The following is a 25,998-nucleotide window of genomic DNA, read 5'->3' as shown; positions in this document are numbered from 1 at the left end:
TGTTTGATATATACATTGAGTATTGTTTTAGCTTTGGAGATGCGTGATTAGGAAGCACTTCAATACCATGGCCAGATTAGTTAGGATACAGATTTATCTTCCAAGAATACAATATTTTTCTTCAAATAAGTCACTTTTGTTCCTGAATCATAGTTTGACTTCAGAGTAAACATCTTTGAGTTGATACTTTGTCTCTTTGCATGAGGATTCAATACTGTTGTTCTGTCTTCACTATGTAAAAATAGAATGGTCGTACTTCTCTCCAAAGCCACTACTTCCTGTTGCCACCAGGTGATTGTGCTTATAACATTTTATATTCAACATACAAAACATGAAACATTCTAGTTAGAAAAAGTCATCTAAGTACCTACATTTCTTTAAAAAAATTTAAGTTACTGTTAAATCCTTTTGTGATTGTGCAACTGACACAAGTGTGTGCTGTCAAAACTATGATCAACGTAAAACACTCAGTACGGTTCATTCCCCTAGAACTGGAGCAATATTACAGCATGCACATGTGACATTCTCAACACCTGTGATCTTTTTGGACACGGTGCTCCTCACCTCATTCCCCTCCCTCCCCCCAACCACCCACCCCTCCCCCCCCATCTCCGCATGTTGTCAGAGGATGATGCAGAAGAACTTCTTCTCCCTGAATGGGTTTTCCGAAGCAGGCAGCGGGGCAATGAGTGGATCATCCCGAAGGTGAGCATCACAGTAAGCCATCAGGTCTGCTGATGCCTTTGACACCTAGAACATATGAAAGAAAGATAAGTGTTAGGAATGGTTTTACCGTAATGATGTGGAGGGAGAGTATCCTGGCTGTACCGCTGTAATTACTGCGCCTTTTTTTAAAATCATTCTTGGGATATTAGCACCACTGACAAGGTTACCATTTACTGCCTTTCTGTAACTGCCATCAAGAAGGTGGTGATAAGCCACCCTCTTGAACTACTGGCGCTCCAATTGGTGTAGGTACATCCACACTGATGTTCTTGGGAGGGCAGTGACCAGCATCAATCGCTCCCTCCCTCTCCCACAATCCTATTGCAGAATGGCAGCAGGTCCCTCGCCACCACCAGTCACCCCCCCCCCCCCCCCCCACCCCCGCCGTCCCCACCAGCAGCGTGAGGATACCTGTTCCCTGTTAGTGGGGAGCAGTTGTAAAGCCTGCTGGTGGGAACCTCTCCTGGCAGGTGGTTGGGGAGTCACTAGCAGGCCCGGAGACTACTGTCCCAGGCCTTCTAATCATATGGAAGTTGAGATTTCTATATGGTAATCAGCTCTGCGCTGGATTTCCGGCCTGGCGCTGATTACGTTGGAAAAAAAGAGCTCGGAAACTCACAATCAGCTGGACACTGGTTGCAAATCCTGCTAAAGGCACCTTTTTGGTGTTTCCTGGCCCATTGCACTATTTGGTTAACACAATGGGCTGGGAGAATCCTGGCCAAAGTGTTTGTTCAATGCCTGCCTTTTCCTCATTCGCATGGTAATTTCTATCCATCTCTAAGGGACCACCATTTACTTTAGCTATTCTCCTTTCTCATATACTTGTAAAGAGCTCTATGTAATCTATTTTTATATTTCTGGCTAATTTCCTCTTGTATTTTATTCTTTTACTAACTTTTTGGGATCTCTTTCCTGGATTTCAAAATACTCCCGCTCTTCAGGCTTACTACTATTCTTTGCAGCATTATAAGCCTCGTCGTTTCATCCTTGACTCCTTAGTAAACTAAGGGTGGATCTTTTCTGCCAAGTTTTTTGTTTTCAATGTAATGTATCATTGTTGAATATTGAATTGTTTCTTGAGATGTTTCTTACTATTGACTTACTGCCATACCTTTTAGTGGATTTACCCAATCAACCTTAGCCAGCTTTCCCATCATTCCTATGTAAATGACTGGTTTAAGTTTAAGATTCTTGCCTGTGATTGGAGTATGTTGGTGTCAAATGTAATGTGGAATTCAGTAGTATTATGATAATTATTTTTAGTCTTTTACCTTTGCTGATGATTAACTTCAGTGGATTGGATTTCTGTTGACTTCAATTTTTCTAGGGTTCTTTGATGCTAAATCAGTCAAATGCTGTCTTCATAGAGGGCAGTCACTCTTGCCTCACCAAGTTCAATTGTTTTAGTCCACACTTGGACTAAGGCTATAATGAGGTAAGGAACCAAGGAGCCCTGGTGGAACCCAGAACGAACATCATTGAACAGATTATTGATAACACTGTCCACAACAACTTCCAGCACTTTACTGATGATGTCCTGGAACAGTTTAGCTGGGTGCCCAGCTAGTTCTGGAGTCAATTCTTCAGTGCAACAGTCAGAATGTTGTCAGGGCCCATATCCTTTGCTATATCCAGTGTGTTCACCTGTTTCTTGATGTCACGTGGAGTGAGCCAAATTGGCTAAAGACTGACATCTGGATGATAGGGACCTCAGGAGGAGTCCAAGATGGATCATCCACTCACCATTTCTGGCTGAGGAAGGTTGCAAACACCTGGTCTTTTGCACGGATATGATGGGCTGTCTCATCGCTGAAGATCGGGATTTTGTTTACCACAGTTCATAATCGGATGTGCAAGATTGTCCTGATCTGCATGTTATGGGATTGCTTAGCTCTCCGTGACATATTGCTTAGCATTGCAGGCCTGTGTTGTACCTTCATCAAATTGACATTTTGTTTTTAGACATGGCTGATGTGGCTCCCAACACGCTCTCCTACGTTCCTCTTTGAGCCAGGGACAGTCCTCAGGCCTGCTGGTAATGCTAGAGTAAAGCATATGCCAGACCAGGAAGTTACTGATTGTGTTTAAATACAGATCTGCTGATGGCCCACAGCATCTGTCAGATGCCCAATTTAAGCTATTAGTTCTGTTCCAAAGCATGACGGTAGTGTCACACAACACAATGATGGATATTCTCATGGTAAAGATGGAACTGCATTTCCACAAGGACTGTGCAGAGGTCACTCCTACCAGTACTGTCATGGACAGATGCATCTATGATAGGTAGATCGGTGAGATTGAGATCAAGTGGGTTTCCTCTCATGGGTTCGGATAGAGGGCGTGTGGACAAGAAACTATGCCTGAGTGAGACATAGACTGCTTGAGGAGTTGGGAATTTGCTACACGGAGATGCTCCTTTTTCTATTTTTTTCAGCCTCCAGCAGTTGACAAGTCTCCTCCCCTGTCTCTAAGCCAGATGGGTGCAACTTTCTATTCATTTATCTGTGTAAATTATTAACTAATTGACTAATGAAATAAGGTTGGACAGAAATGGTAGGACTGGTGGTGTGCCCTTTAGCAGTGTGTTGGAATCTGTGGAGTGCAATCCTGGACAACAGGGCAGCACAGTGGCACAGTAGTTAGCACTGTTGCCTCAGTGCCAGGGACCCAGGTTTGATTCCTGGCTTGGGTCACTCTCTGTGAGGAGTTTGCACGTTCTCCCTATGTCTGCATGGCTTTCCTCCGGGTGCTCCAGTTTCCTCCTACAGTCCAAAGCGCAGGTTAGGTGCATTGGCCATGCTAAATTCTCCCTCAGTGTACCCGAACAGGCGTAGTGTGGCAAACAGGGGATTTTCACAGTAACTTCATTGCAGTGTTAATGTAAGCCTACTTGTGACACTAATAAAGAAACTTTGAAGAAACTGTATCTGCAATTAGCACCTGCAGACTAAGTCAACATTAGCTCAGTGTTGCTGAGCTGGAGTCCGATATGAGTAAACAGGAACTTGTGCACTTTAGCAGAAAGATAGAAGAACAGTATACTTTCTAACAGGGGAAGATCATCACAGAGCCCAGGGTAGAGCGAGATGTGTGTGTCTTAGAACAAAGTTACCAAGTTAGCAAGCGATTAGGAAGGCAGGTGGAACCTTGGTATTTATTGCAAGAGTTATTGAATATAAAAGTTTTACTGCAGCTGTAGAGGGTCTTGGTGAGACCACATCTGGAATACTATGCACAGTTTTGCCTTACTTTAAAAAATATACAATTGCATCAGATGCAGTTCAGAGAAGGTTCACTTGACTCATTCCTAGGGTGAGGGGCTTATGTTATGGAGAAAGATTGAACAGGGTGGATCTATACCTATTGGAGTTGAGAAGAATGAGAAGCGATCTTATTGAAAGATCCTGAGGAGGACTTGATCAGGTGGATACCTGAATGATGTTTCTGCTTGTTGGGGAGACTAGGGGGACAAAAATGACTTCCTTTTAAGACAGTGATCAGGACAATGTTTTTCTCCTAAATGGTTGCTGGTGTGTGGAATTCTCTTCCCCAAAAAGTAGTGGAGACTGGGTCATTGAATTTATTCAAGGCAGAGTAAGACAGTTTTATGTTGGGCAAGGTGTTCACGGGGCTGACAGGAAAATGGACCTGAGACCACAACCAGATCAGCCATGACCTTATTGAATGGTGGATCAGGCTCGAAGGACTGAATGGCCTATGCCTGCTCCTTTATTGTCTCAGCATTCTCAGCAGGGCACATTCACCGTTCAGAACTCGGCTATTCCATCACTAATGAGCCACTCATCGCCCAGAGTACATTCTGTGACCATGCTACCCTCAGTACCTCTTCCAAATGTGTTCAACCTGCCCAGAGCACTGACTCAGCAGCTGAGGGGAAGGGTGATAATGGACAGTGTTTCACCTTTTGTGCCTCATAACATAAACAATGAGGACAAATTGCCAAAATTTGTCCATGTTCCCATGAGTTTAAAAGTCTGAGGGGTAATCACTGAGAGGTATTTAAAACATTAACAGGATCGATAAAATAGAGAGAAACTACTTCCTTAGGTGGCAAAGCCAGAACTAGGGGGCAACAACCTTAAATTTGGAGGCAAGCCCTTCAAGGGTATTGCCAAGAAGCACTTCTTCACATAAACAGTAATAAAAATCCAGCGAGGAGAATAACAGACAGCTGGTTAAATGGGCACACACATGGCAGATGAAATTTAATGGAGAGAAGTGTGAAGTGATGCATTTTTGAAAACAGGATGAGACAACATAAATAAAATGGTACAATTGTAAAGTCAAATGAGAAGCATAAGGGATCCTAAAATTTATAAATAGAAGCATGGACTACAAAAGCAAGAAAATTTGCTAAATCTTCATAAGGCCTCAGCTGGAGATTGTGTCCAATCTGCATAGCGCACTTTAGGAAGGATATTGAGCCTTGGAGACAGTGCAGAAGAGATTGCATGAATGATGCCAGCTATGAAGGATTTCAGTTACACAGAAAGATTGTTTTCCTTAAAGCAAAAAAGCTCAAGGGAGAATCTGATAGAAGTATTTAAAATAATCAGGGGTTTTGCGAAGAGTAAATAGGGAGTCTGAACAGGGGAACACAGATTCAAGCTAATAGGCAAAAAAAAAACGGGGGGGGGAGATCAGAAGAAATCTATGCACCAAGTTGCTAAAATCTAGGAAGTCTCTCCTGAAAAGGTGATGGAAACAGATTCAATTGTAATGTTCGAAAAGGAGCTAGATATATAATTGGTGAAAAATTTGCAGACTGGGGGGAAGCATAAGGGAATAAGACTAATTCTTCTGCCAGAGGATGGTGAATCTGTGGAAGTCATTGCCACAGAAGGCTGTGGAGGCCAGGTCATTGAGTGTAATTAAGATGGAGATAGATTGGTAAGGAGATCAAAGATTACGGGAAAAGGTGGGAGAATGGGGTTGAGAAACCGATCAGCCATGATTGAATGGTAGGGCAGACTCGATGGGCCAAATGGCCTAATTCTGCTCCTATATCTTATGGATAACTATTAAAAGAGTAAGCTTAAGAATGATGGGCTGAATGCCTCCCTCTGTGTTGGATACTTCTTTGTCCTCACTGATATGGAAACTCAATGATATGCTGATTGACAGTCCTGTCAGCTCATGCACAGCCACACAAACTACTAAGATTAAATCAACCCTTTCTGCAACTGAGATATATACCCACGTCAACCCTGATGGAGAGGTAAGGGGCACAAATTGGCAGAAAGATGACATCAGGTTCACAAATCAGGACAGCATAAAACCAATTCTGGATGAATACTGGCTCCATAGTTTCCTTTCAGTCTTGACATTCTTCCTGAAGTTTGGTGTTCAGATTAGACATAATAACCAGCTGAGGCCTAACCCGTAATTTCTAAACATTCAGCATAACTTTCTTACTTCCACAGTCCAAAGTATACTAGACAATCTGATCCACATGGAGCGCCTAGCAAATCTTTCAGCGCCTTTTTTAAAGTTTAATTTTATGCCTTAAAGTTACAAAGCCAATGCGCAAAGCAGAGTGAATCCTTAAGCCATCTCCTTGCTTATTCCAAAAGCCAATTCAAATTCCAGTTGAATCCACTTCATTGTCCCCACTAGAGAGATATACAACATCCAAGCTGATAAGACATTGCACCTAATATTAGGCTCGATCTGACACTTTATCTTAGCCAAAAGGCTGAAAAGTGATTCTTTACCTTTTAAATAATGGACACACTATATTCCACATTTTCTATGGCCAGGAAACACTACACTGATTATATAAACAAATTCTGTAGAACCTTTAAAATAATGAAACATCTCAAGTGGCTTCCTAAGGAACGTGATTAGAAACACCAGTAGGGCAAGGTACAGCTACCAGTAGTGGGGCAAAAGGCAGGAGGGAGGTTACAGAGTTAGAATGGTGGGAGGTGGATGGATCTGGGAAGGAACATTATTAAATTTGAGGTATTGCCACATCGATGCCAATGTGTTAAAAATGTCACACTGACAGTCAGTGCGAGGTGGAGCAGATTAGCCATATTCACAAAAACGAAAACTTATTTTGCTTTCGTTCTGGCATTTTTTTTAAAATGCAGGTTACGATAAATGTGATTTGTTGATGCGCTGTCAAGAGCCCTTACAGTGAGGAAGGATGGAGATTGTTGATTTAATAAGACTGTGAAATTCTGGGAGCTCCTCTATAATTATCCTGGAAGCTTCTGTGACAGTAGGAAAACCTCATTGAAGCAATCAATGCCACTTGTTTCTCTGAAAGGATGCAGCTTTCTGTGTTACATGTTCTATGCACCAATTTGCAACCGCCCTGTTCTGAGCCCCATTGTCATCTGATAATAAGAGTCTGTCAGCTCCTAATGGGAGCAAATCAAACGTAGCCAGGGCCTGGAAGGTGGCATCACGCGATGTAACTAAAAGATTATCACAGGCAGTGTAGATTTCTGGCAGCATGAAAGCATCTAATTAAAATGTTTACTGCTCTTTTTGGGGAGATTCAAAATTGCAAAGGCAAGAGTTGGCTGTAAAATCTCTTTATTTAGTCGGGAGAACGAAGAGAGCCAGCCAGGGAGGATTAATGAGGAACGTATTCAAAAGTGGTTTCATTTTTTTGAGATTATTTTCTCTCCCTGTTCAATTGCCTGGTGGGCGTACCATTATATTGAAACGTCTGCATTCAACCATAGCCTAGTGTAAGATATATGTTGTTAATGAGTATGGTAATATGTCATTAAATGCTGTGTCATTACCATCCAAATGAGACATGGAAAGAACCTATGAGTCACTGGCACTCCTCTGCGTTGCATCCAACCTAGTTGTCTGATTTTTTTTTCCCTGTCTAGCTGGAATTGAGTTGACAACCTTCCAGGATAGTCCTGGAACCTCCAGCAGTTAAACATTAATCTTCTGGGTACACTGAACAAATATCATCCAGGAAAAAGATCAGAGGGATATCAAAAAGTTGCTTTGTTTTTCCATTTTCTTTGAACACAATTATGTTATAGTTATAAAACTATTGGACATGGAAGGAACAAAAGCCTCAAGAGGGCAGGCAAACAACAGAAAATCATTTGATGCAATATCCAGCAATATTCAGGTGGTGAATGTCTGGAACGCGCTGCCTGGGGAGGTGGTGGGAGTAGGTATGATAGCTGCATTTAAGGGGCAACTAGACAAATACATGAATAGGACAGGAATGGAAGGATACGGACTCCATAAGTGCATAAGGTTTTAGTTTAGGCAGGCATCAGGCGTCATGATCAATGCAGACTTGGAGGGGTGAAGGGCCTATTTCTGTGCTGAATTTTTCTTTGTTCTTTATATCACAGCTTGGTATAGCTTCTACTCTGACCAAGACCGCAAGAAACTACAAAGGTTGTGAACAAAGCCCAGTTCATCACGGAAACCAATCCCCCATCCATCCACTCCGTCTACACTTCCCGCTGCCTTGGGCAAGCAGCATAATCAAGGACCCCACACACCTCAGACATTCTCTCTTCCACCACCTTCTGTTGGGGAAAAAGATACAAAAGTCCGAGGTTATGTACCAACCGACTTAAGAACAGCTTCTTCCCTGATGCCATCAGACTTTTGAATGGATCGAGCTTATATTAAGCTGATCTTTCTCTGCACCCTAGCTATGACCGTCACATTACACCCTGCACCCTCTTCTTTCCTTCTCCCCTATGAATGGTATGCTTTGTATAGCATGCAATAAACAATATTTTTTCATTGTATTCCAATACATGTGACAATAATAAATCAAACCAATGTCAATGTTTACACATAGCTCAAAGAGCCAGGTGAACCATTTAGCCAGTAATTCATAACAAGGAGATAGATAGGCACCAAGCTCTGGAGAGGGTGAAAAAAAGCCAGGAGGGTCCTTGGGAGATTTTTGAAGATTGCAGGAGATGATGAGGAAAGAGATTTCAGTCAGTGGGGTGAGGTGGTGGCTGGGTGTGGTTGTGGGGGGGTGGTGGAGAGATGCTGGTGGTTCAACATAATGAAGAACTACTGAAGGTGAGAAGCAAGAATTGGGTTGCATGAATAGAAGTTGCATGTCGGGATATTTGAATATGTAAGGAGGTCTAACAAGAAACTGGTCCAAGCATCCTGTTCCATTCTGTTATGACGCTACAATCGTCTTGCCAATCAACTCCCTACTCCTATCGTACCATGTTGTCTAATGGAAGTAGTGAAAAAGCAGATCAGGCCAAAAGTGGGAAAAAAATTTGGAACACTCCTCCCTGAATTCTCTAGGCGACCCAGATTAGGTCAGGAGGCTTACAACATGTTACCTCCCTGCCATCTCCACCTCAAGTCAAAAAGCAGTCTGGCTCTCGAAGATATCACACAGGAACGGCAAGGCAGTGATCAGCTTTGAGGATGAAAAGAGCCGCGTGATGTTGACTATCTTAAAATCTTAATGCATCTCTCATGTCATAATTGTAAAACAAACAAAATAAGGACAATTCCCTCTTTCTTTACAACATGCCTCAGAACCGTTATTTTTCTAAAGTTTGTCAATTGGGAATCTTTGGAAAGTGCAGCTTACCTTCATTCTTTCCATGCAGGCTTCCATCTTCAGCTGTTCTACTGCTTTCCTGGCCTGAGAAATGCTGGCTGTGCTGTTGTTCGACATTTCCTGTCACTCTGTAAACCTTCAAATCAAATGACATGCCCTGAAGTTCAAGGGATGTAAAGCGTCAAGATGTCAATCTAAATTGCATTCCCTCAGATATTTACACATGAAAAGTTAATACTGTTAATCACCACACAGTTTTCAAAACAACCCATATTGGGTCAGGGATTAGCACTGTGATCTCGTTGCGGGCCCAATTTTCCCTTTGCTGCTGAGTCAGAAGGTGCAGGCTTCATTCCCCAATCTGGGAAGCCTGGAGCTCACTTTGGGTTCACACCACTCAGATTCTCATATGTGTTGCCCATGGGAGATTCCCCCATCCTCATCATCTGGGCTGTGGAAACATTAGCTGCCACATTAACTGTTGGTTAATTAGCCTGTGAATCCTGCTTCTACTCTTGCAATACTCTCCAGGGAAGGGCAAAGATGCACAATGATGCCAGCCACATTAACCAACGTTATGCTCCTTCACATTCGGAGAAGGACAACATCATAATAACCAACTCAAATTTTACAGTGGTACAATTCCACTTTGAGAGGGTCAACCTAAACTTGTAAAAATGGGATTTCCATAGAGTCTGCTCCTGTATTGTTGAATTTTGCTGGAAATATGGTAGAAACTACTCATATGGCAAAACACAAAATCTGGACCATGATAATTGTACTCCTTAAGACTATAACATACAGGAGCAAAATTAGTCTACTCTGCCATTCAGTCATGGCTGTTATGTTTCTCAACTCACATTCTCCTGCCTTTTCCCTGTAACCTTTGATCCCCAATCAAGAATCTATCTCTGTCTTAAAAACACAGTGACCCAGCCTCCACTATCTTCTGTGGCAATAGATTCCACAGATTTACTACCCTCTGGCTGATGAAATTCCTCCTCATCTCGGTTCGAAAGAGCTGTCCCTTTACTGAGGCTGTGCCCTTGGATCCTAGTCTCTCCTGACTAATGGAGACCTCTTCCCTACCTCCACTCTATCCAGGCCTTTCAGTATTCTGTAAGTTTCAATGAGATCCCCCTCATCATAAACTCCATCGAGTACAGACCCAGAGTCCTCAAAAATTCCTCATACGTCAAGCCTTTCATTCCCAGGATTGTTCCCATGAATCTCCTCTGGATTGTCTCCAAGGCCAGCACATCCTTCTTTCAATACAGGGCCCAAAATTGCTCACAATATTCCAAATGTGCTGTGATCAGAGCCCTATACAGCTTCAGCAGTACGTCCCTACTTTTGTTTCCTAGTCCTCCCAAAATCAATGCTAACGTTGCATTTGCCTTCCCAAACTACCAATTCAACCTGAACTAGAATTCCCAAGTCCCTTTGTGCTTCCAATTTCTGAATTCTCATCCCATTTAAAAAATATTCTGTGGAATTTTAGGCCCTTGCTCGGGCGAAGCTTTTAAAATCCTGCCCGAGGCCAACAGAGAATTCCATTCTGCGAGCTGGCGGGCATGCCGGTAAAACTTTGGTCCGTGCCTCTACTCTAACGACCAAAATGCATAACCTCACACTTTCCTACGCTACATTTCATCTGATACTTATTTGCCCACTCTCATAATCTGTCCAAGTCCGACAGTCTCCTGTCTCCTCAATACTACCTGTCCTCCCAACTATCTTTGTATCATCTGCAAACTTAGCCACAAAGCCCCTCAATTCCTTCATCTACACCATTGATATAAGAGGTAGAAAGTTACAATCCCAACACTGACCCCTGTGGAACCCTACTAGTCACCGGCTGCCATTCTGAAAAGGACCCCTTATGCCCCCAGTCTTTGCCTTCTGCCAGCCAGCCATTTTTCTATCCATGCCAGTATCTTGCCTCTCGTACCATGGGCTCTTATCTTATTTAGCAACCTGTGTGGCACCTTGTCAAAGGCCTTCTGGAAGTCTGTCTCATTACCTCCTCAAAAAATTCTAACAGATCTGTCAGGCATGACCTCCTTTTGATGAAACCATGCTGACTTTGCCCTATTTTACCATGCTCTTCCAAGATCTCCAAAATCTCATCCTCAATAATGGACTCTAAGATCTTACCAAGGACCTAGGTCACTCTAACTGGCCTTTAATTTCCCATCTTTTGCCTCCCTCCTTTCTTAAACAGGGGTACCACATTTGTGATTTTCCAGTTCTCTGGGACCCTCTCGGACTCCACTGATTCCTGAAAGATCTCCACTAATGCCTCCACGATCTCTGCAGCTATCTGCTTCAAAACCCTGGGGTGTAGTCTATCTGGCCAAGGTAATTTATCCACTTCCAAGCCTTTCAAATTTCCTGGCACATTCTCCTTAGTAATAACCACCATATTCACCTCTGCCCCCAACTCTCTTGAATTTTTGATATGTTACTGGTATCTTTCACTGTGAAGACTGACGCAATCTATCTGTATCTATTCAGTTCCTCTGCCATTTCTTTGTGCCCCATTGCTCCTTCTGCAGCTTCATTTTCCAGTGGTTCTTGCCTCTCTCTTACCCTTTATATATCTAGAAAAAATCTTTGCAGTCTTCTTATATATTATTGGCTAGCTTACCCTTATATTTCATCTCTTTCCTCCCTGCCCCCTTTATTAGTAGTCCTCTGTTGGTTTCTAAAGGTTCCCAATCCCCTGGCTTCCCACTAACCTTCTCAATTAAAGGGGTTTAAAATGAACATTTAATTGTAATATAAGGTTGGGATTTTGAACTTTCTGTACCATACTAATGAATAGGAACATAAAGTATAAGAGCAAGAAAGTAATGGTAAATTTTTACATATCAATTGTTAGCCAAATTGTTTACAGTTTTTGGACCAATTCTGGAAAATAGATAGAAGCTGTAGTGAGTGCAGAGTTTATATTCATCAGAATGACGCAAGAGATGAAAAACTACAATTATGGAGAAGAGACTTGAGGTACTGAATTTCCACTGAAGCAGATATGATTTAAGAGATTGGATAAAACCTAACATGAAAGATTTTGATAGGATGCTTGGGGAAAAACTATTTCAGGAGGTCAGGGAGAGGTTTTCTTTACCCAGGGCTGTTGGAGCAGAGAATGATTCACCACAGAGTGGTTGAGACAGAGACCAGTGCATCTTTGAAGGGAAAAGTGGATAGATATTTAAAACAAAGAGGTGCAAGGTTCTAGGCAAAGAGGCAAGATTCGATCTGGATTTCTTTGAAAGTTGTACCCCACTAAGTTTTAAAAGTTTATTTATTAGTGTCAAGTTTGCTTACATTAACACTGCAATCAAGTTACTGTGAAAATTCCCCTAGTGCCACACTCTGGCACTTGTTGGAGTACATGGAGGGAGAATTTAGCAAGGCCAATGCACCTAACCAGCATGTCTTTCAGATTGTGGCAGGAAACCGATGCAAACACAGGGAGAACATGTAAGCCCCACCCAAGCTGGGAATCGAACCAGGATCCCTGGTGCCGAGAGGCAGTAGGGCTAATCACTGTGCCACCATGCCACCCTCGGGGAACACAGAACACCAATCTGACAGGGGTTGGAAACTCATGGCGAAAAATTCAAATCTGATTTTAAAAATCTGATCTCTTTCAGGTTAGGCATGTGCATGCTGACAGACTGTGTCAGGAACACTAAAGGTGTTTATTAATAAGAAAAAACTGTGGAGGATAGCAGCCTCCTGGCTGCCCTAGAGCAACCCACTGACTGCCCCAGTCCTACATGTCTTCTAGGTGACTTCTGCCGAAAGTAGGATTCCGCCCCTTGGGGTGATTACCCTACCTCGTGACCCTCTTCTGCTGTGCTTTCCTTAAAGCGGCAATGATCATATCCCTCCCTCTTTAACTCTTTTTACCATCTTCAATAATTTTAGCTGAAGTTTGAGGCTGCAAAACATTATACAGATGGGGTTGGACAATTATAGATCAAGTCTGTAGTCTGAGGTACTTCCACCAGATCAACATTGACTGCAATAATGGGTACCTCTTCTGGCACAGGCAGTTCATTATTACTTGCTTCCACAGTTATGTCTATAACAGGTTGATCAGGTACTTCAGTGCTTACAGGTTCAAAAACATTTCTTGATGGTCCCTCTATCCCTCCACATGTTTATAAACAATCTGTCCTTCCATGTCTGCTGGGTACAACAGGAGTGTGGTCATTGAGGTATTAATTCTAGGGACTATCTTCATCTGTTACCAAAGTTTCATTTTATGGCACTCTGTCGTATTTTGTACTTATGGCTAATCGATGAGATCTTGAGGCTTGTGCATCCAAAAATAAACATTTTTATTGTAGGCTTTAACTATGAACTGTTGCAAATATGGTCATGCATGGAACTCTTCCATATAGACTTGCTGTCCTCGACTGTCCTCTGACTGTGTGACTATACACTTCGCTCTGTGGGTGATACTACTCTCCAGTTCTACATTGACCCTTGCTCTGCTTAGCACTTTATAGGTACGTATCATCACAATACAACAAAGTCCTTATGTCTTGACAGTTCCTTCACAATCTGGGTGTGTCATGTGTGAAGGAATGGCTGTGGTACTCTGTTTCTGGTACTTAGATTTATGTGATTAAAGTTTCTTCTCTTTCTGGCATGACTGTATGGCCATATTCCCCTCCAACTCGATTTTCAAGTTTGCTGTTGACACCACCTGTAGTGGGTTGGATCTCAAACAATGATTTTCCCAGGCAGCAGGAAGTGTAGATAGAGTAAACGGATGGGAGGCTGGTTGAGTGATGGACTGGGCTACGTTCACAATCTTTTGTAATTTCTTGTGATCTTGGACAGAGCAACGGCCATACCAAGCTATGATACATCTGGAAAGGATGCTTTCTGGACTCCCCACCGTCAGGAATATCCTCCCTGCATCTGGAGTACAGGAATGAGATAGAGAATCTGGTGAACTGGTGCAGCAACAATAATCTCTCAATGTCAACAAAAGAGATAGTCATTGACTTCAGGAAGTGTAGTGGAGGACATGTCCCCTATCTTCATCAACAGGGATGAAGTGACAATGGTCAAGAGTTTCAAGTTTCTAGGTGTCCAGCTCACCAACAACCTGTCCTGGTCCTTCCACGCCGATGCTATAGTTCAGAAAGCCCACCAACGCCTCTACTTTCTCAGGCGGCTAAGGAAATTCAGCATGTCCACGATGACTGTCACCAAGTTTACAGATGCACCATCTATAAAAAGCATCCTTTTCTGACGTATGAGAAAAGGTTGACCTGGTTAGGATTGTTTTCACTGGAGTTCAAACGAATGAGGGGGAAATCTCCAAGACTTATAAAATTCTAAAAGGACTGGACAGGGTAGATGCAGGGAGGATATTCCTGATGGTGGGGGAGTCCAGAAAGCATCCTTTCCAGATGCATCATAGCTTGGTATGGCCCCTGGTCTGTCCAAGACCACAAAAAATTACAAAGGATTGTGAACATATCCCAGTCCATTGCTCAACCAGCCTCCCATCCATTGACTCTGTCTACACTTTCCGCTGCTTGGGAAAAGCAGCCAATATAATCAAGAACCCCATGCACCCCTAACATACTCTGTTTCACCTTCTAACGTCAGGAAAAAGATACAAAAATTTGAGATCACATACTACCTGATTCAACAACAGCTTCTTCTTTGCTGCCAGACTTTTGAATGGATTGACCTTATATTAACTTTCTCTACACCCTAGCTTTGACTATAACACTATATTCTGCATACTCTCCTTCGCCCCTATGAACAATATGCTTTGTCTGTATAGTGAAAGAAACAAGACTTTTCACTGCATCCCAATACATTTGACAATAATAAATTATTTCAATTCAGCATCTTCATGATCTTGCTTTTCTATTAGTGTGATTATTTCAGCAATTTTGTTCTAACTTAGAAGAAAGGAGCAGCAGGAGGCCATTTGGCTCTACGATCCATTCTTCATAATCATGGCTGATTGTCCAACTCAATAGCCTAATTCTCCTTTCTCCCCATAATCTTTGATCCCATTCACTCCAAGTGCGATATCCAGCTGCCTCTTGAATACAATCAATGTTTTGGCATTAACTACTTCCTGTGGTAATGAATTCCACAGGCTTACCACTCTTTGGGTGAGAAATGTCTCCTCACCTCCGTTCTAAGTGGTTTACTCCGAATCCTCAACTGTGACCCTGGTTCTGGACACCTCCACCATTGGGAATATCCTCCCTGCATCTACCCTGTCTAGTCCTTTTAGAATTTTATAAGTTTCTATGAGATCCCCCTCATTCGTCTGAACTCCAGGGAAAATGATTTAACCTTGTCAATCTCTTCTCATACGTCAGTCCCGCTATCCCTGGAATCTGCCTGGTAAATCTTCGCTGCACTCCCTTGAGAGCAAGAACATCCTTCCTCAGAAATGGAGACCAAAGCTGCACACACTACTCTAGGTGTGGCCTCACCAAGGCCTTGTATAATTGCACCAACACATCCCTGCTCCTGTACTCAAAACCTCTCACAATGAAAGTCAACATATCATTTGCCTTCTTTACTGCCTGCTGCACCTGCATGCTTACCTTCAGCGACTGGGTGCACAAGGACACCCAGATCCCACTGCATACTCCCCCGTCCCGATTTACAGCCACTCAGGTAGTAATCTATCTTCTTGTTTTTGCTTCCAAAGTGAATAACCTCACATTTATCCAAATTATACTGCATCTGTCATTGATTTGCCCAGTGACACATAATCTCAGTTTCCTTCTCTGTCTGAATTGCTGATTCTGCTGTCAATTTCACTATATTTACCTCTTCAGTTAATTTCCCATTGTCAAGCTTCCTTCTACAAGCTGTTATTCTGATTCAATTTTTCACTGGATGTGTTCTGTTCTAGTTGCATTTTTGTGGAATTCAGCGTATTCTTCTTTGTTTCATTCCATTCTTCTTAAAAGCAAAATTTGATAAAAGTTGTTTGTTGTTAGTCATTTCATCTTGTTTTAATATCTGCTGGAGCTTTCAATCTTTTTGTGACTCCTCTTTATGTTCAATAATTCCTGGTTTCTTTTTGAAGTTTTTCATTTCTGTGTGTCTTCTGAGGGAAATCCATCATGTTATTTCTGCACAAAGCCAGCTCGCATATAGAACCTTCATTTCTACTTCTCTTAACTTCAGTCAAACCCTTTTTGATTTCATTGTTGGTCGGGTCTGTCTCCGATGGAGCGTTGACTTGTTAGCCTTCATTTGGTCATTTATTGTCTTGCGTGGCCCTCCTCCCCGGGCTCCCCCCTCCCACCTCCCCAGGGCTCCCGAATTGCCCCCCCCCAGGTCTCACACGGCCCTCTGTCCAGGGTCTTCTCCAATTTTCCTGTCCATTGCATTTTATCTTTTTGTGGTTGTTGTTATCAATGCAATATCTCTGTCATCGATTTTTCGATTGCTGTCAGCAGTGTCTGATTCTCTATGTTTTTCAAGTTTGACACAAACCTGCTGTTCCTCTGAACCTTTCTTAAACAATAAAAATGTCTCTTTTTTATAATGTAAAGCTATCTTGGCGATCTCTGTAGTTTATTTTCCTCTGGCCATCTGGATGTTCCCTTTTATGTGTCTTTCTTTCTTTTGTCAATTTCATTGGCAGATCTAGCGCTCTTGTGGTCCAAGGGCCATTTTTAAAACTTTAACTTTTTTTTTATAAAGGTTTGCTCCTTTTAAAAGCTTTAGAGCCTTGCTGCCTTCAGTCCCTCAGTGCAGAGATCAGTACCTAAAACCTCAGCAGGCTCCTGTGTGACCGAGTGCCCAGCAATGCCAGCTTCTTCATTTCCCCGTGCTCCTGGCACAGATCCTGCAGTTCCTCTTTCACCAAAAACACTGCTTTCTCTGCTCTTCTCTTTTTATAAGAGATTTTTAAAAAAACTAAGTTCCACTTTTCCATGAGTACAAAACCGCAGCCCTTGCTCCCAAGGGTTATTTTCTTTGATTTCTTTTTCTCTGCATTTTTAAACTTCAGGCTGTATTGACCAGTACAGGCTCATTCTGCATTTGCCCCTCGGGGTCTGGCACTATCTTTACATCTGAAAGGTGTCTGTTCACCCAGAGGCAGGCATCCAGGTGAGTATTTCTTTTTTCAGACTTCAACTCAAACAGAATACTGACAGGTGTCAGGTCAGAGACTGCGTCGCTATAATCCATCCCACCTTCGTAATGCTGCGCACTCAGAGACCCCCCCCCCGCCCCCCCGGTCACTCTCCACATACATTAAGATATTATTTCAAAAGCTTGGGTTTTGAACCAGAGATTAGGAGTCTGAAAAATTCAAAACATACCACTCACTGATGGAGCTGGGTGAAGGAGGCTTGTGTGGACTGTCTGGCTTACTGTCTGCACTATACATCCTATAGTTATGTCTGATATTACCTAGCTCCTCGAGTTACAGAGCCAATATACATAATCCTGTTCTAGCGGTAAATCTGTGGCAAGTCCGATTTCGGAAGACATACATTGTTTTTTGTTTTAATGTGTCCTTTTCTGGGTTCCTCAGCTCCCCTCGGCACCCCTGCAGGACATCGAGTCTGCAGATTTGATAATTACTGTCAGCTTAAAACGGGCACCAGAAATGTTCAAAGGAAACATCTGCCTTGTATCGTGTTCAAGTCAGGAGAGGCAATTAACACCACAGGGAAGAGGATCATGTGAGGGGGAAGAATCGCTTGCTGGGCGTGTAGCACTGCTGGAGTCTGCCATTAGCTTTGATTTTTTTTAAATAACCTTTTATCAATGCATCAAAAACTAGTGCCCTAAAGGTTTCAGATGATGTGGCTGCAGATTAGCTCCGACTGGATCCTGCCTTCTTGTGATGAGAGCCTAACGGGGTTTCTCACAACTGTCAGCGTGGTGGACCAGCTCCCTCTCGCTCCTCACAAAATGATTAGATTGATTCAAACTGAAACCAAGTTAAAACTCAGATTACTACTCCTGTCTCCTCTTTAATGCAGTAAGAAACTGCAATGTCGATCAATAGAAGTACATAGAGTTTACAGCACAGAAACAGGCCATTCACCCCAATACAGTTCTGAGGACATGCTCCGTCATGTTATGTGGCACTACTGCCCTGCCTAATGAGAAGTCTCACAACACCAGCTTAAAGTCCAACAGGATTATTTGGAATCATGAGCTTTCGGACTCACCTGATGAAGGAGCAGCTTTCCGAAAGCTCCTGATTCCAAATAAACATAGAAACATAGAAGATAGGAACAAGAAGAGGCCATTTGACTCTTTGAGCCTGCTCCACCATTCATTGCGATCATGGCTGATCATCCAACTCAATAGCCTAATCCTGCTTTCTCCCCATAACTCGATCTCATTCGCCCCAAGTGCTATACCCAGCCACCTCTCAAAACCTGTTGAATTTTAACCTGATTTTGAGACTTCTTACTGTGCTCAACCCAGTCCAATGTGAGCATCTCCACATCACGCCCTGCCTAATGAGGTAGATTCAGAACAGCCCTAGTAACTCCACGGTGACCTTCAATGAAGCAACGTGCAGGAGCAGAATTATATTCAGTCGCAATTTGTAAATTCATAGCTTCACAAATTCTTCAACCTACCATTAAACCAGGAGCCGAGTCTGGTCCAATGATGAGTACCAGGAGCATCATCTGAAAGTAAGATGCCAACCTGGCAAACTTACAACTTAGGACTACTTGTGTGCTGGAGAGCAGAAGCAGCATGCTATAGACAGAGCTATGTAATTACACAACCACCACATCAGATCAAAGCTCTGCAGACCTGTAACATCCAGCTGTGAATAATTGTGGACAATTAAACCAGGAGCAAGAGGTTCCATGAATAACTCACACTCAGTGATGGCTGCGCCCAGCACGAGGGCAAAAAGCAAGGCCACCATCATCCACCAATCTGATTTATTGGTGTTTAGAAACAGCTGAGTTCACTGGGTTCAGCTATGGATATAGGCCCTGCTGAGACCTTGGCCATATTGCTGAAAGCTTGTGCTCCAGAACTAGCCACCCCTGTCGCCAAGCTGTTCCAGTACAGTGACAGCATGGCATCTACCAAACAATGTGAAAAATTGTCCAGCCTTGTCCTGCCTGCAAAAAGCAAGACAAATCATCCCAAATATCAGCACAATTATGGAGGGTATTATCATCAGTATTATCAAGTAACATTTACTCACTAATAATCTGCTTGTCAATGCTCATTTTGGATTTCACTGGGATCACTTGACATGCGGGCTCAAATTGAGGTATACAAGATGATAAAAAGTATGGAGAAAGTATACGTGGAGCGGATGCTTCTTCTGGTGGGGCATTCTAGGATGAAAGGTCTTAGGATAAGGTGTAGTAAGTTTAAAACAGAGTTGAGGAGAGACCAGTTCTCCCAAAGGGTTGGGAATCTGGAATTTGCCAACCCAAAAGTGTGGTGGATGCTGGGACAGTGAGTAAATTTATGGAGGAATTAGACAGATTTTTAATTAATAATGAGTTGAAGGGTTATGGGGAGAAGACATGAAAATGGGAACGAGGAGCATATCAGCCATGATCGAGTGGCAGAGCCTGCTCTTATATTTTATGAATATGGATAAAGGACAGACCGCAGAGGTGAGATAAACTCAGCATTTGATCGAATTTGACATCAAGGAGACCTTATAAAATTAGTCAGTGGGTATTGGAGAAAATGCTACACTGGTTGGAGTCACAACTCGCAGGAAGGAATTATGCTGTGATTGTTGGAGGGCATTTATCTTAGGTTCCAGAGTTCCTCATGACCCAGCCAACTTCAGGCTCTTCATTAACCTTCCATTATAAGGTGAAAAATGGGGATATTTCTGCGGCATTCAATTCCACCCATAACAACTCAGGTAATGAGCAAAACACTGCAGGTGCTCAGGTAATGAAGTAGTCTATGCCAGTGTTTTTTAAACTTTTCTCCCAACAACACTTTTACTAGATGGCTAGCCCTCATGACCCATGCCACACTCACTTATTACTTGTCTCTGACTCTCTCATGTAACAAAATGATCCATGTCTACATTTGTCTTACTAGAAAGGGAAATAAAATTGGTATCAAGTGCACATAGAGAGCCTGTTTATTCTTGCCCCATGTGGTCATACCCTGTACTGCAGTGAGAATTTACTCAAAGAAAATGGAAAAAAGGTCAGGTGTTCTTTGGGGATCATTTTTAGCAACCCATTTTTCTTCATCTTGCGACCCATCCACAGGTCACAACACTCAGTTTGAAGAACACTGGTCCATGCCTACATGCAGCAATAGCTAGACAACTGGAAACTGACAAGTGCCAAATAACATTTGTATCACACAATGCCAGTGAATGACCTCCTCCAACAAGAGATCTAATTACCTCCTCCACCAGAAATCTAACTGGACTAGCCACAAATACTGTGGTTACACAATCAGATAAGAGGCTGGATATTCTGTGGCGAATGGCTCACCTTTCTGACTCAAAATCTGTTCACCTTCTACAAGGCACAAGTCAACAGTCTGATGGAATATTCTCCTCTCGCCTGGACGAGTGTGGCTCCAAACAACACAAAATGGTTAACACCATTCATCACAAAGAAGTCTGCTTGATTGGCATTTCATCCAACACCATAAAATATTCACTGCCTCTACCACCAAGTACTTGTGGTCTGCAGTGTATATACAAGATGCACCTTGCCCAAGCTTCTTTGACAACACCTTCCAAACCTGTGACCTCTACCACCTTAGAAGACAGGGGGAGCAGGCAAATAGTAACACCACCTTCTACAAGTTTCACCCGCATACCACCCTGACTTGGCACTATTTCAACATTTCTTCACTGTCACTGGGTCAAAATCCTGGCACTCCTTTCCTACAGCACTGTAGGTGTTCCTATGCCAAGTAGACAGTTGCAGTTCAAGAGGGCAGCTCACCACCATCTTCTCAAGGAAATTAGGGATAGACACTACATGCTGGCTTTGCCAGCAACATGCATATTCCATGAATTACTTAAAACATCTGACCTATTCCATAGTTTATGCTCCACATGAGCCTCCTCCCATCTTACTTCATCCAACCCTCTCAGCTTATCCACTGATTCTTTTAGCCCTCACGTACTTTTGTAGATTCACCTTAAATGCATCTGCATCTAGTGGTAGCAAATTCATTCTCTCCCAGTAAAGATGTTTCTCCTAAATTGCCTGTTGGATGGTCAGCTACAACAGCAGCAAAGATTGAGAGCGTTCCTGGGCCTAGAAGTTACACACAATTTCCTGACTCAGCTCAGATTCTACTGATAAGCTGTGTATTTTTATGAAAATTTGACTGGAACTCGGCATGGTCACATATGATAAAAGGAGACAAAATATCCAAAACAGCAGTTGTGTAAAGCTAGCTGTTTGAGTCAGTCGATTGTTGGTTCAAATGCTGTACATGAAAGGCACCAGAATTGAGCAGGGAAGTTCTCCCCAGAGTCACGGCCAATATTAATACCTCAACCAGCATCACTGAAACAGGTAAATTAATTATTATATCACTCTGTGCACATTGCCAAGTTTCCTACACTATATCAGAGACCAGAGTTATCATAGGATTCCACAGTTCTAGAGGAGACCATTCGACCCATCGAGTCTGAACCAACAACAATCCCCATAACCCCAGGTATTTACCCTAATCCCCCTGATGCTAAGGGGCAATTTAGCATGGCTAATCCACCTAACCTGCACGTCTTTAGACTGTGGGAGGAAACCGGAGCACCCAGAGGAAACCCCCATAGATACAGAAAGAACATGCAAACTCCTCACACACAGTGGCCCGAGGCTAGAATTGAACCCAAGTCCCCTGTGACACACTGTGCCCCCATTTGTTGGCAGTATAGCACCTTGAAATGTTCCGACAGATGCTATATAAAATTTACTGTAGATAAACATAAGGTGATTCAATCACCTTATCACTTTTTAATCACAAAACGTGATGAAATAAATATGAAAGTAATACAACTTTGAAAATGTTAAACAGAGAAACACTTGGAAATTTCAGATATGCTTTTGAAGCAAGACAATAAGTTAATAAACTTCTGAGAAAAACAGGGGATCCTAAGTTTTAGAAAGAAAGAATACAAAAAGCAAACTGGTAATGTTGCTAGTCATCAGTAAGGTCACTGTTAGAAACCATTGTTTCTGATATTGAGCCACCATCACTTGCCCTGGCCATTGTCCGCAACCGAACCAAACCGTTTGAAATTTTGATGTTCTATTTGGCCCTATACTAACCTTTAAATTTCTTATCCTCTGCTTTACCAAAATTGTTTACTAGTGTATCTCAATTTTCCCACATTCTGACACTGCTTCAGCCCTTCTGCTGTTGAAACTTTCATCCAGACCCAACTCTTTCAATAGTTTCCCAGCCAACCTCCCATCCACCATCCTCCATAAACCTGAGCTCATCAAAAACCCAGCTTCCCATCTCCTAACATTCACTGTGTCCTGTTCACTCATTGCCACTGTGGATGCTGACCACTTGAAGGTCCCAGATTTCCAGCACTGCATCACCACCAGCTGTACCTTTAGCCTAACTTCAGAAATTCCCTTCCCTTTCCAACTTGCTACCTCTCGCTTCGTTCAGATACTCTCGACCACAATCACCTGAAAGGCCTTGGGATGTTTCACTGCCTTGGAGATGCTACATTACTGCAAATTGTTGTGGAATACTGCCTCCAGTTTAGGGTGCCTTTCTTTAAGAAAGATGTCACAGATGTGGAGAGAAGGCCAGTGAGGGTCACTACAACACTCTGATGGATGACAAGTATTGGTTATGATTAAAAACTGGGATTCATTAGAAGGAAGAAAGTTTAAAGGGATTTTGAAAGCTAAACAGGGGAACATTTTTCCACTGGTTAGGGATTGGGTAACTAACTGGAGAAAATCAATTTAAGGTTATCGCTGCAAAGAACAAAGGGAAAGGTCAGGAGAGTTTGTTTTCACACAGAGGATTGTTATGCCCAAATAGAAATGTTGATGGAATTCAAATCTAGAATAGCTTTTAAAAGGAATTATATTGAATTTACAGCATAGATAGGCCATTCAAGTCCAGATGGCCTTTGACTGTCTTCATACACCACACGAGCATTTCAACTCACCCTGTCAACACTATAGTTAAGAAAGCCCACAAATGCCTCTACTTTCTTCGGAGGCTAAGGAAACGTGGCATGTCTGCTATGACCAATTTTTACAGAGGCACCACAGAAAGCATTCTTTCTGGTTGTATCACAGCTTGGTACGGCTCCTGCTCTGCCCAAGACTGCAAGAAACTGCAAAAGGGTTACGAACATAGCCCAGTCCATCACACAAATCAGCCTCCCATCCAGCGACTCTGTCTACACTTTCTGCTGCCTCAGAAAAGCAGCCAGCATAATCAAGGACCCCACGCACCCCGGACATTCTCTCTTCCACCTTCCATCAGGAAAAAGGCACAAAAGTCTGAGGTCACACACCAACCAACTCAAGAACAGCTTCTTCCCTGCTGCCATCAGACTTTTGAATGGACCTACCTTAAGTTGATATTTCTCTATACCCTAGCTATGACTGTAACACTATATTCTGCACTCTTCTTTCCTTCTCCCCTATGTATTTTGTGAGCAATATGCTTTGTATAGCATAAGAAACAATACTTTTCACTACCCCAATACGTGACAATAATAAAAATCAGATCAAATGACAATAATAATTCAAATCAAATCCTAGCTTCAGTTTTCTTGTGTTTTTTCTAACATCTGCTCCAATCATTGCTAGTTGCCTCAACCATTCTTTGTAGTTTGTTACTGTCAGCTTAAAATATCTGATTTGTAAAAACATTAAAATTGTGAACACAGTGCACTCCATTCTAAATGGCTGCCCCTGCTCCAGAATTTCCTGGCACCACTTGAAAAAAACCTCCAAACATCTTTTCAGCCAAAGTATTCGCCTTCTGATTTCACCCTCCCTCTCCTGGCTTGCATCCTCCTTTTTACTTTTCCAGCTGATTTATTATTGTAGTCACCGTGTATTTAAATATTTTAAAAGGGGGGGGGGGAAAGCACAAGCTTTGTTGGAAGATTGTAGGAATGTAACTCTGGGTGGTGCTGACAGCTGAGACAGGCACCGTGAGTCAAATGGCCTCCTGCACATTAAAAACTCCATGGTTGACAGGGATGGGTGGGGGCAGGGGTTGGAGGTGATGGAAAATGTTGTCATAAGTAAGCAAATAAATGCCAAGAGGTCGATTAGAGAGAGAAAAAAAGACCAGTAACGATATAAAAAAAGCATAATGAAATGTAACATTTACAGCTTGGAAAATGGCAACATCTTGGGAAATGATTCAGTACGGTGAGGGTGGGGGGTGGTGTTCACAGTTTAGAAACACCCAGGCTGTAGGATTAAATTGGTACAGAACTAGTCTAACAAGCCTTTAATCCAAGTTAGTGTGGGGAACTCAGAGATTGACACTGCTGCTTTTGTCTGAGGCTGCTGAAAAGGCAACATTGAAACGGGCTGGGGAAGGCCTGAGCTATAGTGGACTTGGAGGTTGCATGATGCAGACACTGGCTGCACTAAAGTGCACAAATATCTCCCCCCCCGGCCCCCCCAACACCCCTTACAAATTAATTCAAAACTCAGGAAGTAAACAGCCAAAGAATATCGAAGCCTTGTCATCGATATTTCCCCACTGCCAGAAGTAAGGCAACAGAACAGGAATAATTACATTGTAGATGGATGATAAAAATACAGAAACTGGCAGCAAGAAATGTTGAGTAGGAGAGCTCTAACATCTGGGAATGCAGCCACACAACTTGCTCAACGAGGAGGTAAAATATTCGCCAGGAGAGCGGCCAGCTCCCCCGCCTTCCCACTCCAGTTTAATAAGGGGAGGATTCCTTTCACTTACTAACCTCCAGTACTGGCTTTTCACTTCACCATCTACTGAATGGAGCGAGGGATGGGGCAGGGATTGTGAACAGCTTCAACCTGGATTTTAAATACATGATCGGGCAGTAACACAGATGAAAGCTCCGGCATGGCTCTGGTGGAGACAGACGTGAGGGTAACCCCGCTTTCTCTTTCAGAAAAGACTTACCCTGCGGCTCTCTCACACACACGGCCGTTTCCCGCACTGAGATCCAGGTCTCACAGCAGCGATGTCCTTCCACAAATAAACATCAACAGCCCACGTCCATTCGCTCAGCTTCTGCCAGGCATGGTGGGGGTATTCCGCTTTCACAGCGGCATGCTGCTGCTCCCTGCTCCGAATAAAGCAGATCACTTTCACTCTGCAAAAGCACACAGCGGCTGCCTGTCTGTCTGTCCGCCCCTCCTCGCCTGCCCAGATTTCATTGGCTCCTTTATTTTAAGAGCAATCTCGGTCAGCTTGTGATGAGTGGGAAGATCCTCAAGTGAAAGAGGGGAAATCTACATCCCAGAATGTTCCAACCGTGCCAGGAGAAAGGGGGAAGCTCACACAACACCACGGGAAAGATGTCAAATCTTGCAGTCAATTGTCCCATTATCACTTTTTGATTTGATTTATTGTCACGTGTTAAGTAACAAGTATTGTTTCTTGCGCGCAAAACAGACAAAGCATAACGTACATAGAGACAGAAAGGAGAGGGTGCAGAATGTAGTGTTATAGTCATAGCGAGGGTGTAGAGAAAGATC

General features: G+C 42.9%; 1 protein-coding gene across 4 annotated transcripts; it reads right to left on the bottom strand.

Moving 5' to 3' along the window:
* Positions 1-615: 615 nt before the first annotated feature.
* gng4 (G protein subunit gamma 4) lies at positions 616-25,625 on the bottom strand. Of its 4 annotated transcripts, none has more exons than XM_080191879.1 (3): positions 25,421-25,625; positions 9,320-9,446; positions 616-750 (listed from the first exon to the last, which is right to left on the bottom strand). In XM_080191879.1, exons 2-3 carry the CDS (start codon positions 9,404-9,406, stop codon positions 622-624), a joined length of 216 nt encoding a protein of 71 aa, XP_080048005.1. In that variant the 5' UTR covers positions 9,407-9,446; positions 25,421-25,625; the 3' UTR covers positions 616-621. The 4 variants fall into 4 exon arrangements, with proteins under 4 accessions (XP_080048005.1, XP_080048004.1, XP_080048006.1 ...); XM_080191878.1 differs by having other exon boundaries at positions 9,320-9,425; XM_080191880.1 differs by lacking the exon at positions 25,421-25,625 and adding an exon at positions 22,954-23,094.
* Between the last annotated feature and the right edge of the window lie 373 nt (positions 25,626-25,998).

This window comes from Carcharhinus amblyrhynchos, chromosome 7 (assembly GCF_965287045.1).
Source record: "Carcharhinus amblyrhynchos chromosome 7, sCarAmb.v2.hapA, whole genome shotgun sequence".
Taxonomy (NCBI): Eukaryota; Metazoa; Chordata; class Chondrichthyes; order Carcharhiniformes; family Carcharhinidae; genus Carcharhinus; species Carcharhinus amblyrhynchos.
The sequence above is the reverse complement of the archived record's forward strand: the minus strand, read 5'-3'. Positions and strand labels throughout refer to the sequence as shown.